The sequence below is a fragment of the Bufo gargarizans genome, chromosome 1, assembly GCF_014858855.1.
Source record: "Bufo gargarizans isolate SCDJY-AF-19 chromosome 1, ASM1485885v1, whole genome shotgun sequence".
Lineage (NCBI taxonomy): Eukaryota > Metazoa > Chordata > Amphibia > Anura > Bufonidae > Bufo > Bufo gargarizans.
Genome location: NC_058080.1, coordinates 60641896 through 60656915, shown reverse-complemented (window position 1 = coordinate 60656915; position 15020 = coordinate 60641896). Strand labels below are relative to the sequence as shown.

At 44.7% G+C, this 15020-nt stretch overlaps 1 protein-coding gene across 1 annotated transcript in view; it reads right to left on the bottom strand.

Moving 5' to 3' along the window:
- The window catches only part of RGS12 (regulator of G protein signaling 12), a 146605-nt gene that overhangs the window by 112225 nt on the left and 19360 nt on the right, over window positions 1-15020 (bottom strand). Inside the window, 1 exon segment of the mRNA XM_044295721.1 lies at window positions 9207-9323. Coding sequence (XP_044151656.1) covers window positions 9207-9323 — 117 coding nt within the window.

The following is a 15020-nucleotide window of genomic DNA, read 5'->3' as shown; positions in this document are numbered from 1 at the left end:
ACGTCCTGATTTTCACTGACCAGTATAGGACATGTTTTATTTGTTTAGTGGAGCCGTAGAAAGGAAGAAAAGGGCCCCCTAGAAGTGAATAGGTCCGCATCTAATCCGCAAAAAAAAAAAAGGGATCCGCATTTTTGCGGACAGTTTACGTCCGTCTGAATGAGCCCTAACTGGCTTATAATCTCAGCCTTCACCTTCAAGACTATATTAGAGAATTGCATGAACAGCAATTCCACAATCCTGTCACTAGGAAATTTCAAATTGCTAAAAATTGGCGCAAAGTAGGCCAATGAAAGGGCAACGTAAAAAGAGACAAAAGCGTCTAAAAATGCACCACATTTACCGTACGATGGCGCCACTGTGATAATTGGGGCGTCTTTTCGGATAGACTGGTTTAAATTTACGCCATTCTACTGTCGTAGTTTTATTCCGGCCGCCTCTCGGCATGTTTGCCGTGCTGCCGCCGGAACTCCAGCCCACCCCCATTATAGTCAATGGGGCCGGAGCGGATCTCCGGCGGCACGTGTGCACTAGCAGCAGCACGGATCCGGCATGCTATTCACCCACCGAAACAGCCTGCCGGAGAAGGCTGCCGCTAGTATGAAGGTAGCCTAAGGCTGGTTTCACACGGGCGTTGCGGAAAAAGGTGCGGGTGCGTTGCAGGAACATGTGTGATTTTTCCGCGCGAGTGCAAAACATTGTAATGCGTTTTGCACGCGCGTTTGGTACCCAGACCCGAACGTCTTCAAAGAAGTTAGGGTTTGGGTTAGGTGTTGTTTAGATTGTATTATTTTCCCTTATAACATGGTTATAAGGGAAAATAATAGCATTCTGAATACAGAATGCATAGTAAAATAGCGCTGGAGGGGTTAAATTAAAAAAAAAAATGTTTAACTCATCTTAATCCACTTGTTCGCACAGCCGGCATCTCTTCTGTCTTCTTTTTTGAGGAATAGGACCTTTGATGACGTCACTGCGCTCATCACATGGTCTATCACATGATCCATCACCATGGTGATGGGCCATGTGATGAGCACAGTGACGTCATCAAAGGTCCTTTTCCTGTGCACAGCAAAGATGAAGACAGATGAGATCCCGGCTGCGCGATCAAGTGGATTAAGGTGAGTTAAATTATTATTTTTTAACCCCTCCAGCGCTATTGTACTATGCATTTTGTATTCAGAATGCTATTATTTTTCCCTTATAACCATGTTATAAGGGAAAATAATAATGATCGGGTCTCCATCCCGATCGTCTCCTAGCAACTGTGCGTGATAATCGCACCGCATCCGCACTTGCTTGCGGATGCTTGCGATTTTCACAAAGCCCCATTCACTTCTATGGGGCCTGCGTGATGCGTGAAAATCACCGCTCATGTGCACAGCCCCATTGAAGGGTAATAGGTCCGGATTCAATGTGGGTACGATGCTTGAGGAAATTTCGCCCGTGTGAAAGGCCTAAATCTGCTACACTATGTATTAGACATAGTGTCCTTTCATTGTACATTGAATTATGTACACTTTATGACATTTATCATGTAGACAAGGTTAATACAAGGCACTTACTAATGTACTGTGATTGTCCATATTTCCTCCTTTGCTGGCTGGATTCATTTTTCCATCACATTATACACTGCTTGTTTCCATGGTTACGACCACCCTGCAATCCATCAAGCGGTGGTCGTGCTTGCACAATATAGGAAAAAGCGCCAGCCTCTCTGGTGGCCAGGACCATGGGAGCTCACATAGGCTGGTGCTTTTTCCTATACTGTGCAAACACGACCACCACTGCTGATGGATTGCAGGGTGATCGTAACCATGGAAACAAGCAGTGTATAATGTGATGGAAAAATGAATCCAACCAGCAAAGTAGGCAATATGGACAATCACAATACATTAGGAAGTGGCTTGTAGGAACTTCCTCTACATGATAAATGCAATTTGCCAAAGTGACACAACCCCTTTAATAATAATTACTTTATCAACATAAAACAGAAAGCCCCTTTAAGACAAAAGCAAAGCAGGAGATTTATGAAGCTGTCGTTGTTGTCCATAGCAACCAATCACAGCGCAGCTTTCATTTTAGATCCTGCTCTTGAGAATTGAAAGCTGCGCAGTGATTGGTTGCCAGGGGCAACAAAAGAGCTTTTGTTTTAGACAGCTTTATCAATCTGCGCCACTTTGGTCAGTTTTTCACGCCCATTTCATCATCATCATCATACATTTCCATCCCTTTCCACATGACAGGGAGCGCTCCATATTCATCCACTTTGATAGTTGGCAGTGATAGCGCAATGAGATTGGATTTATACACTGAATAAACATGAGCTTACAGCCTGAATTATTAAAGGGCACTTAAGCCTGTACGCCGTATCTCCTCAGCCGAGGCGCGCTCCGCCGGTATCTTAAGTAGGATAAAGAGAGTCGTACATTTTCTTACTCCTTATATCAGCATTTACCGCGTCTCCATCACACAATTATTCCTTTTCGCTTTATCCCTCTAATCCCTTATACCGCAAAACCATGAAGGTCAATTATTTTTTTTTACCGCCCAAATCACCTTTTGCTCCTTAAAAGTCCATATATTGATCTGATCAATAATGTGGAAATAAAGGGCTTGTCCATCAGGGAGTTAACATTTTTTTTTTTTAAAGGGTCAGAAAGAGTAAAAAATTTAAAATAAGCATTATTCACCTTCAACCGATCCCTTGCAGCAGTGGTGACACCCAGCTCAGCCAGTGATCAGCTGAGCGGGCACTTAAAGGGGTTCTGCCATGAAAAATATTCTACAGTTTTCAAACCAGCCCCTGGATCTGAATACTTTTGTAATTATATGTAATTAAAAATTTAGTATAACCACTGAGCTATTCAATAAAATGTATATGTATAGCGCCACCTGCTGTTGTCTTTTTCCTTATATTTTGTCCGTCTCACTGAGCTGGTCACACGTGCTCAGTTTAAATCTTCACCTATCACCAGCCATGTGTTCTGTTAGCAGTTACAGGGAGAGAGCTGCAGCAGAAAGGACACGCCGCCTGAGCTGCCAGGCTGAAATAAATCTAGCAGAGCAATTGGAGCAATTAATGTGGAGATCTCTGGATCCATGTGAGGTACAGGGCTGGTTCTAGCTTTGTTAGAAAAAGGTTGTCGTGTCCTATATGATTGTCATGGCATAAACCATTTAAGGCCAGTATCTGTAGATCACGTCAGGACCAAAAGGCGGAGGGATTCAGAGAGATGAGTAACGTGTTTTTTTTTGTTTTGTTTTTTTTTACTCATTCTGGACTTTTTATAAGCAATCCCTTCCCTGGACAACCCCTTTATTGTAACAATCCCTTTAATTTGCATTTGCTATGTTGCTCCAGTAGGTGTCACTGTGGCTCATACCTGTAAACCCAGTGCTGAAGATCATGGATCTGCACGAAAATGCGCATATTTAAAAAATAAATAAATAACAAAAGGAAATTTATGGCCTTAAAGGTGTTGTCCCATAATAAAAGGGGATGGGTGTCTGATTAGCAGGGGTCCAACCACTGGGGGCCCCTGATAAACACAAGAAAGGGAACCCTGTGTTTCCTAGTTTGAATGGAGCGGTGGTCAGGGCCACCATTCGAGTAATCGACCCCTGGCAGTCAGCTGTTTAAGGGGCGGCAGCACTGGTGCGAGCGCTGCATCCTCATTAGTGTTTACCTGAATGACGCCCCCCCTTGTAGTGGCGGTGTGGTGTAATTACAGCTTCCTCTACAATTAAAGGGAATGGGACGAACAGCTGTAATTACACTGCACTACCAAAGTAGACAGCACACAGGCAAGCACTGAAGAGGAAGCAGCGCTCACACTAGTACCTTGGTACCTTAAACAGCGGATCGCTGCGGAGTGCCATGCAACAAGACAACCCCTTTAAAACAAGAACTCGAAAATAAGTAATGCTGACCTTACTATTCCCCACCACTTCCATTCCGGTACTTCCAGCATCCCTGCCGGTCTATGCCCTTCCTGGTCCCTCTCCATGTGGACCAATGACCGCTGCAGCCAATCGCTGGCTGCAGCAGTGATCCACTATGGCCAAAGGTCGGCTGCAATAGTCATATGTCACATCAAAAGGAACCAGGAATTAGATACCAGTGGGGGATCTCGGGAAGCATCGGCATTGGAGTGACATGGAATCAATAGGGAGAGTAATAGTTTTTTTTGTTGTTTTAAAAAAATATATAATTATATATTTAAAAAATAAATATTGTTATAATATTATTTTTATAACTTTTCACTTGTATTTCAGACAGACTTGCAATATACTGACATATTACGTAAGACTGTATAAGAGACCTTCATCCCAACCGTCGGTCAGAGGACAGAAGTGAAAACATATTTTCAGAAGACACCAGGTGCACAGGTCAAGGTCATTGCTAGAAAGCAGCCTGAAGAAAATCCCTTGAAGAGCTTTTGTAGCCCAGGCTGGAAAGTGAATAGGAAAACCAATTACAGTTCTTTTTATGGAGGACAATGGCTCCTGTGTTCCCTCACAAGACCACTGATACTTGGCCACATCTTGGGCAGGGGGTCAGCGGTGCCCAGCTGGGCGGTATTCTGCCTGTTTACACGGACAGCCTCCGACACACTGGAAAGCCTGTTAACTGGGCTCCATTTTATCCCTGTGATTATTCATGTCTTCAAAGTTTCTCCTCACGACCTATAAACTCGCATTATATTCTCCCTCCGAGGCGGCTAAAAAGCAGAAATGGAAGGAGCAAAGGAGTACAGACGTCTGTGACTGATATATACACCGATCAGCCGTAACCAAAAGTGCTCTGACCCATCAAGGCATGGACTGTTATATACAGTGTGTGTCCCCTGTTATATATACAGTGTGTGTGTCCCCTGTTATATATACAGTGTGTGTGTGTCCCCTGTTATATACAGTGTGTGTCCCCTGTTATATATACAGTGTGTGTGTGTGTCCCCTGTTATATACAGTGTGTGTCCCCTGTTATATATACAGTGTGTGTGTCCCCTGTTATATATACAGTGTGTGTGTCCCCTGTTATATATACAGTGTGTGTGTGTCCCCTGTTATATATACAGTGTGTGTGTGTGTCCCCTGTTATATATACAGTGTGTGTGTGTGTGTGTGTGTGTTTGTGTGTGTCCCCTGTTATATATACAGAACAGTGTGTGTCCCCTGTTATATATACAGAACAGTGTGTGTCCCCTGTTATATATACAGTGTGTGTGTGTCCCCTGTTATATATAGTGTGTGTGTGTGTCCCCTGTTATATATACAGAACAGTGTGTGTCCCCTGTTATATATACAGAACAGTGTGTGTCCCCTGTTATATATACAGAACAGTGTGTGTCCCCTGTTATATATACAGAACAGTGTGTGTCCCCTGTTATATATACAGAACAGTGTGTGTCCCCTGTTATATATACAGAACAGTGTGTGTCCCCTGTTATATATACAGAACAGTGTGTGTGTCCCCTGTTATATATACAGAACAGTGTGTGTGTCCCCTGTTATATACAGAACAGTGTGTGTCCCCTGTTATATATACAGAACAGTGTGTGTCCCCTGTTATATATACAGAACAGTGTGTGTCCCCTGTTATATATACAGAACAGTGTGTGTCCCCTGTTATATATACAGTGTGTGTGTGTCCCCTGTTATATATAGTGTGTGTGTGTGTCCCCTGTTATATATACAGAACAGTGTGTGTCCCCTGTTATATATACAGAACAGTGTGTGTCCCCTGTTATATATACAGAACAGTGTGTGTCCCCTGTTATATATACAGAACAGTGTGTGTCCCCTGTTATATATACAGAACAGTGTGTGTCCCCTGTTATATATACAGAACAGTGTGTGTCCCCTGTTATATATACAGAACAGTGTGTGTCCCCTGTTATATATACAGAACAGTGTGTGTCCCCTGTTATATATACAGAACAGTGTGTGTGTCCCCTGTTATATACAGAACAGTGTGTGTCCCCTGTTATATATACAGAACAGTGTGTGTCCCCTGTTATATATACAGAACAGTGTGTGTCCCCTGTTATATATACAGAACAGTGTGTGTCCCCTGTTATATATACAGTGTGTGTGTGTCCCCTGTTATATATACAGAACAGTGTGTGTCCCCTGTTATATATACAGAACAGTGTGTGTCCCCTGTTATATATACAGAACAGTGTGTGTCCCCTGTTATATATACAGAACAGTGTGTGTCCCCTGTTATATATACAGAACAGTGTGTGTCCCCTGTTATATATACAGAACAGTGTGTGTCCCCTGTTATATATATATACAGTGTGTCCCCTGTTATATATATACAGTGTGTCCCCTGTTATATATATACAGTGTGTCCCCTGTTATATATATACAGTGTGTCCCCTGTTATATATATATATATATATATAGTGTGTCCCCTGTTATATATATACAGTGTGTCCCCTGTTATATATATACAGTGTGTCCCCTGTTATATATATACAGTGTGTCCCCTGTTATATATATATACAGTGTGTCCCCTGTTATATATATATACAGTGTGTCCCCTGTTATATATATACAGTGTGTCCCCTGTTATATATATACAGTGTGTCCCCTGTTATATATACAGTGTGTGTGTCCTGTTATATATACAGTGTGTGTGTCCTGTTATATATACAGTGTGTGTGTCCTGTTATATATACACAGTGTGTGTGTGTGCGCCCCCTGTTATATATACACAGTGTGTGTGTGTGCCCCCTGTTATATATACACAGTGTGTGTGTGTCCGGTTATATCATGTGTGTCTTCTGTTGTATACAAAGTGTGTCCCGTTATATATACAGTGTGTGTCTCCTGTTATATCTAGTGTTGCCCGTTAATATACAGTGTGTTCCATGTTACTATAGTGTCACTATACTACCCTGACCTGTTATATACAGTGTACGTCCCGGTGTCACTATATTACCCTGTCCTGTTATATACAGTGTACTTCCCGGTGTCACTATATTACCCTGTCCTGTTATATACAGTGTACGTCCCGGTGTCACTCTATTACCCTGTCCTGCTATATACAGTGGACCTCCCGGTGTCACAATATTACCCTGTCCTGCTATATACAGTGGACGTCCCGGTGTCACTATACTACCCTGTCCTGTTATGTACAGTGTACGTCCCGGTGTCACTATACTACCCTGTCCTGCTATGTACAGTGTACGTTCCGGTGTCACTATACTACCCTGTCCTGCTATATACAGTGTACATCCCGGTGTCACTATATTACCCTGACCTGCTATATACAGTGTACGTCCCGGTGTCACTATATTACCCTGACCTGCTATGTACAGTGTACGTCCCGGTGTCACTATATTACCCTGTCCTGTTATATACAGTGGACGTTCCGGTGTCACTATATTACCCTGTACGTCCCGGTGTCACTGTATTACCCTGTCCTGTTATATACAGTGGACGTCCCGGTGTCACTATATTACCCTGTCCTGTTATATACAGTGTACGTCCCGGTGTCACTATATTACCCTGACCTGCTATATACAGTGTACGTCCCGGTGTCACTATATTACCCTGTCCTGCTATATACAGTGTACGTCCCGGTGTCACTATATTACCCTGTCCTGTTATATACAGTGGACGTCCCGGTGTCACTATATTACCCTGACCTGCTATATACAGTGTACGTCCCGGTGTCACTATATTACCCTGTCCTGTTATATACAGTGGACGTCCCGGTGTCACTATATTACCCTGACCTGCTATATACTGTGTACATCCCGGTGTCACTATATTACCCTGACCTGCTATATACAGTGGACGTCCCGGTGTCACTATATTACCCTGACCTGCTATATACAGTGGACGTCCCGGTGTCACTATATTACCCTGACCTGCTATATACAGTGGACGTCCCGGTGTCACTATATTACCCGACCTGCTATATACAGTGGACGTCCCGGTGTCACAATGCTTCCATTGTCACAGTCACATGCTATTTCTGTGCCCAGGGTTAGGTGTTGACCATAGCGGCGGGTACACACACATTCTGGATAAAAATGTGGAAATGCAGTTACTATGCCAAGTTAAACCACAAGAGCCCAACCCTGTGGAAACACTGGTTGCCTGGCACTGCGGGGAATGAGCCTGGAGACGTCTGTGTTATGTCTTTGCATTTTTCAAACCAGCACCTGGATCTGAATACTTTTGTCATTGTATGTAATCAAAAATGTTGTATAACCACTGAGCTATTCAATAAAATGTATCTGTATGGCGCCACCTGCTGTTTGTTCTTTTCCTTATTTCTCCGCCCGCCTCACTGAGGTGGTCACAAGCACTCTGTTTAAGTCTTGAACTGTCACCAGCCATATGTTGTGTCAGTAACTGTGGCAGTTACAGGAAAAGAACAGCCCCTGAGATGTGATAGGGAGAGAGCTGCAGCAGAGAGGACACGCCCAGTGAGCGGTGATGGGGGTGAGCTGCTGTGGAAAGGACACACACCCTGAGCTGTGTGTGATAGAGAGATGGATGCTGCTGTAGCTCTTTGCCCCCTAGGCACAGAGCTACAGCAGAAAGGGCATGCTCTGAGCTGTGATGGGAGAGAGCTGCAGCAGAAAGGGCATGCTCTGAGCTGTGATGGGAGAGAGCTACAGCAGAAAGGGCATGCTCTGAGCTGTGATGGGAGAGAGCTACAGCAGAAAGGGCATGCTCTGAGCAGTGATAGGGAGAGAGCTCCAGGGCAAAGATGCTTGGTATTCTGTGAGGAGTCTCTAGTGCTCACCTCATCAAACAGCTGATCATGGCTATGCCAGGACCCCAGTTGTCGGACCCCCACTGATTATATATTCATGACCCATCCTGAGGATAAGGTCATCAATAATCTTTTTTTTTAAACTCATTTTATTGAAAAAGAGTAACAAGGCACTTACATGGTACAGACATATGCACACAAAGTATACGCATGCAGTATACAGTGACAAGTACATCGACTATAGGTCATCAATAATTTACTCCTGGAAAAACCCTTCACATGTCAAAGAAATAGGGGAAAGGAAGACAAACTTGCCTGAGCCTGTGGGTCAACTACACCCAAGGGAAACCTCTGAGTAATGTCCTCGGCAGGAGGCTGTCGGTGAGCAGACAGGACAGACATGTTCCTGTCAATCACACGGAAATATCTTAGATAAAGCAAATGCAGGTTGCCCCGGTCTTACCTCCAGGTTGTCCAGAGACCTTGTGACGCTGAACCTCTTAGATCTTCCAAGTGACCTACGCCCTGAAGAACGCTGTGGACCTTGAACCATCCCATTGGTAGGGCCAAATTTTGAGCTCTGTAAAGAAAATATTAAAGTTAGGTATAATAATAATAATAATAATAATAATAAGAGCCCTAGACTATCACTATAAAACCGTCACCCATATTAACTGCAATGCGCTTTATCGGTACTGATCGCAGCATCTAAAGGGTTAAAGAGCCTGGTAATTAGCACATAGTGGCGGTGATCCATAGGATACAAATGCTTTGTAGGTATGGAAGTGTGCATTATGGCGGTATGGAAGTGTGCATTATGGCGGTATGGAAGTGTGCATTATGGCGGTATGGAAGTGTGCATTATGGCGGTATGGAAGTGTGCATTATGGCGGTATGGAAGTGTGCATTATGGCGGTATGGAAGCGTGCATTATGGCGGTATGGAAGCGTGCATTATGGCGGTATGGAAGCGTGCATTATGGCGGTATGGAAGCGTGCATTATGGCGGTATGGAAGCGTGCATTATGGCGGTATGGAAGCGTGCATTATGGCGGTATGGAAGCGTGCATTATGGCGGTATGGAAGCGTGCATCATGGAGGTATGGAAGCGTGCATTATGGCGGTATAGAAGTGGCATTATGGCGGTATGGAAGTGTGCATTATGGCGGTATAGAAGTAGCATTATGGCGGTATGGAAGCGTGCATTATGGCGGTATAGAAGTGGCATTATGGCGGTATGGAAGTGTGCATTATGGCGGTATAGAAGTAGCATTATGGCGGTATGGAAGCGTGCATTATGGCGGTATGGAAGCGTGCATTATGGCGGTATAGAAGTGGCATTATGGCGGTATGGAAGTTTGCCTCTTTTGCTGTACTTTTAGTACTGCTCTGCAGTCCACTTTGCAGTTATTCCCAACTTTTTTTTAACAAGGGGGCGAACTGTGCAAAAATGTCCCCCTTTCTGAGGACAGCTCCTCCTGAGGATGCCAACACCTACGTCATTCACAGGGTAGAAGTGACAGGTCTTGTTGTCGCCTTGAACTATAGTTCCACTGAACCCTAGCTGGACAACCATGGTCTTGCAAACCTCTGATGTTGGGCTTCAAAACTAGGCCCTGAGTTATGTGAGCACTGTATAGCTCTGTTATTTAGACAGTGTATGGCGGTTTTATTAGTGCACTGTACGGCATTATTATTCGGTTTCTTGTCGTTTATTCTTCAGTGATGGCACATTGACAGGACTGTTACATAGGACACTAATGTATCTGCTTTATGGCACGATTTTAAAAACGACAGTGGTGTCCCAAGAATCATCGCTCAGGACGGCAATATCCAGGAGACGACTACTACCAAGGTCAGCATCTCATTTCAAATGTCTACATTGCTCCATTTACTCCGGACATCCCCTGGTATTGGGGCTCTTGCCCGGTGCTAGATGTTAGGTGTTTCGGCAGGGTGCAGTGGCCAATGTATGGTACAGTCAATAACCAGGCCAATCGATATCAATAAATAAGTCTCTCTTGGCTAAAGTGCAGAATAGGTGTAGTAGTACATCCAGCAATAATGAGGCACAGCTACAAGTGCACTCCCGTAGGGGGCGGACCCAGAGTCCATCTCCCTGGAAACCCGACCTCTAAACACAGGTTTAAAGAGGCTCTGACAGCATGATTATCCTATTAAACAAGGCATACCGCCAGGTAGGGCTCATCATGCTGATTAAAACTATACCTTTCTTTTGTTTGTATGCTAAATAGCTACAGTGATATCTGCATTTTTATTCATATGCAAATGAGCAAGTGCAATCACCTGGGGGCAGAGCTGAATCCTTGCAGCACTGCTTTGTAACACCCCCTTCCCTTGATTGACAGGGCTAGGCATAAGCATGCTGAGGGCAGAGCTGTATCCTAGACATATACATTACATACTATAGTATTACCATATTGAGACCTGCTTAGAAAGGTAATGTACACAATACTACTTTATTTACAGGCACAATATATGATTAGAAAGCCACCAGTAATACGTGTTAGCTTAGAAGCATAGAAAAACCATCCTTCTTTGGCCTCATGCACACGGCCATTGTTTTGGTCCACATCCGAGAGTTTTTGCTCAATGGGGCCGCAAAAGATGCGGACAGCACTCTGTGTGCTGTCCGCATCCATTGCTCCGTTCCGTGGCCCCGCAAAAATGATGAGTCCTGTCCTATTCTTGTCCGTTTTGCGGAAAAGAATAGGCAGTAAGTTATATCAATGGCTGTCCGTGCCGTTCCGCAAATTGCAGTTTGCGGACTGCAATACACACAGCAGTCGTCTGCATGAGGCCGGCAAACTTAGCTTAGTGGTAAGTGCTCAGCTTTGCATGTAGGAATCCTAGGTTTAAATCTTAAGGGTGACTTTCAAATGTTGTTTTTTTTTTTAGATACATTTTTTCTCCCTCATTTAACCCATAATAAAAGTCTATATCCTTATCATATGGAGAATAATGTTTTTTAGAAAGCTAATACATATTTCTATTTTCTTTATCATATATTGTGTCTCAGAAAAAAAACAGTAATAGGTTTTAGGTTTCTAAATTTAAAAAACACTTATCAATGTAGTAAGCAATTTTTTATTATTATTATTATAGTATAGGCTTTTATTATGGGTTAAATGAGAGGAGAAAATAGAGAAAAAGTATATGTTTCTTCCGAGATTTGAACTTCGGATCATCTACTGAGCACTTACCGCTAACCTACTGCCTTATCACACACAGAAGGATGGTTTTTCTATGCTTCTAAGCGAACACATATTACTGGTGTCTTTATAACCATATACTGTGCCTGTGAAAAACGCTGTAATATGTAGATTAGCTTTCTAAGCAGATCTCAATGTGGTAATGCTATAGTAAGCTTGGTTTAATAAGGTTGATCATGCTGACAGTGTCTCTTTGACCCTGACTTGTCCATACAATGCCATTAGGTACACAAATAGGATATATCACATTTCACTAAACAATATAACATTGGTTAACCCTTTGCCGCGACCCTGTTCTGGGCTACTTCACCTGAAGGTCCTCACTGACTTACAATACGTCAGTCGGGGTTCCGCTGCATGATGTACTATTCTCGCCGTCAAATGTGACAAAACCGCTGACTGGCTGCAGAAAGCGAATGTGAACACAGCCTAAACTGCACTGCTGCACTATATACAATTGTCTGGACAATTTACTAGAAATCTGCTAGACTTCTGAAGTATATATATCTATTATCAGGCCGTCAGCCACTAAATTGCGGATAATGCCCCATCCCCGTTAGAGATCTGCATTAATTAGATTATAAGGTGAAAGCTTATGAGACTGATGATGTCATCAGAGCCTTAGAAAACCTTCTGGAAGCTGTGAATGAGAGGCCAGCACTCCGGATTTTGCGGTAGACATCAGGAATACTACTGTACAGTAGAAGAGTTGGAAACATAATCCATAGGAATGAGGAACATTACAGCTTCACGTGTTTTCCATAAGAGAAGTGAAGAAAGGCATTGTGAGCCAGCTTAGGTACTATATGATATATGCATGGCGTCCGACCAATGCTCCTGCCAAATCGTGAAACTGTGGAGAAATCCCTGAAAAATACCACAAAATATGCATGAAGGAGCTACCAGCACATGATATATTTCCTATCATGCCCGGTAACATGTGGTTGTGGGAAGCGAGACATGAAATGCGCCTGTGCTGTCCCCGGAATCAAGTCCTCGGTAGAATCTACAGAATACAGGGGTGACATAGAAACACTGTCACAAATCCAGCTCTAGTATTTAAAGGGGCAGCCTCACAAAAGTATTCTTCGTTTTTCAAACCAGCTCCTGGATCCACAAACTTTTATAATCGCATGTAATTAAAAAATGTATGATGGCCACTGAGCTATTCAATAAAATGTGTATGCATAGCGCCACCTGCTGTTTGTTCTTTTCCTTATTTCTCTGTCCACCTCCGTAACATCTCTGGAGGTGGATGCGCATGCTTAGTTCTACTGCTAGAAGCTGTGACAGTTACAGGAAGAGGACTGCAGCAGAAAGGAAACGCCCCCTGAGCTGTAATAGGGAGAGAGCTGCAGCAGAAAGGAAACACCCCCTGAGCTGTGATAGGGAGAGAGCTACAGCAGAAAGGACACTCCCCTGTGCTGTGAAAGGGAGAGAGCTACAGCAAAAAGGACACTCCCCTGTGCTGTGAAAGGGAGAGAGCTACAGCAGAAAGGATATGTCCCCTGAGCTGTGATAGGGAGAGAGCTGCAGCAGAAAGGACATGTCCCCTGAGCTGTGATAGGGAGAGAGCTGCAGCAGAAAGGACATGTCCCCTGAGCTGTGATAGGGAGAGAGCTGCAGCAGAAAGGGCACTCCCCTGTGCTGTGATAGGGAGAGAGCTACAGCAGAAAGGACACTCCCCTGTGCTGTGAAAGGGAGAGAGCTACAGCAGAAAGGACACTCCCCTGTGCTGTGAAAGGGAGAGAGCTGCAGCAGAAAGGACATGTCCCCTGAGCTGTGATAGTGAGAGTGCTGCAGCAGAAAGGACATGCCCCTGTGATGTGATAAGAAGAGGGCTACAGCAGAAAGGACACTCCCCTGAGCTGTGATAGGGAGAGAGCTGCAGCAGAAAGGATATGTCCCCTGAGCTGTGATAGTGAGAGCTGCAGCAGAAAGGACATGTCCCCTGAGCTGTGATAGTAAGAGTGCTGCAGCAGAAAGAACATGCCCCTGTGATGTGATAAGAGAGCTACAGCGGAAAGGACACTCCCCTGAGCTGTGATAGGGAGATTGCTGCAGCAGAAAGGACACTCCCCTGTGCTGTGATAGGGAGAGAGCTGCAGCAGAAAGGACACTCCCCTGAGCTGTGATAGGGAGAGAGCTACAGCAGAAAGGACACTCCCCTGAGCTGTGATAGGGAGAGAGCTGCAGCAGAAAGGACATGTCCCCTGAGCTGTGATAGGGAGAGTGCTGCAGCAGAAAGGACACTCCTATGTGCTGTGATAGGGAGAGAGCTGCAGCAGAAAGGACATGTCCCCCGAGATGTGATAGGCAGAGAGCTGCTGCAGAAAGGACACTCCCCTGAGCTGTGATAGGGAGAGAGCTGCAGCAGAAAGGACATGTCCCCTGAGCTGTGGTAGTGAGAGTGCTGCAGCAGAAAGGACACTCCCTTGAGCTGTGATAGTGAGAGTGCTGCAGCAGAAAGGACATGCCCCTGTGATGTGATAAGAAGAGAGCTACAGCGGAAAGGACACTCCCCTGAGCTGTGATAGGGAGAGAGCTACAGCAGAAAGGACATGTCACCTGAGCTGTGATAGTGAGAGCTGCAGCAGAAAGGACATGTCACCTGAGCTGTGATAGGGAGAGTGCTGCAGCAGAAAGGACACTCCTATGTGCTGTGATAGGGAGAGAGCTGCAGCAGAAAGGACATGTCCCCCGAGATGTGATAGGCAGAGAGCTGCTGCAGAAAGGACACTCCCCTGAGCTGTGATAGGGAGAGAGCTGCAGCAGAAAGGACATGTCCCCTGAGCTGTGGTAGTGAGAGTGCTGCAGCAGAAAGGACACTCCCTTGAGCTGTGATAGTGAGAGTGCTGCAGCAGAAAGGACATGCCCCTGTGATGTGATAGGGAGAGAGCTACAGCGGAAAGGACACTCCCCTGAGCTGTGATAGGGAGAGAGCTACAGCAGAAAGGACATGTCACCTGAGCTGTGATAGTGAGAGCTGCAGCAGAAAGGACATGTCCCCTGAGCTGTGATAGTGAGTGCTGCAGCAGAAAGGAC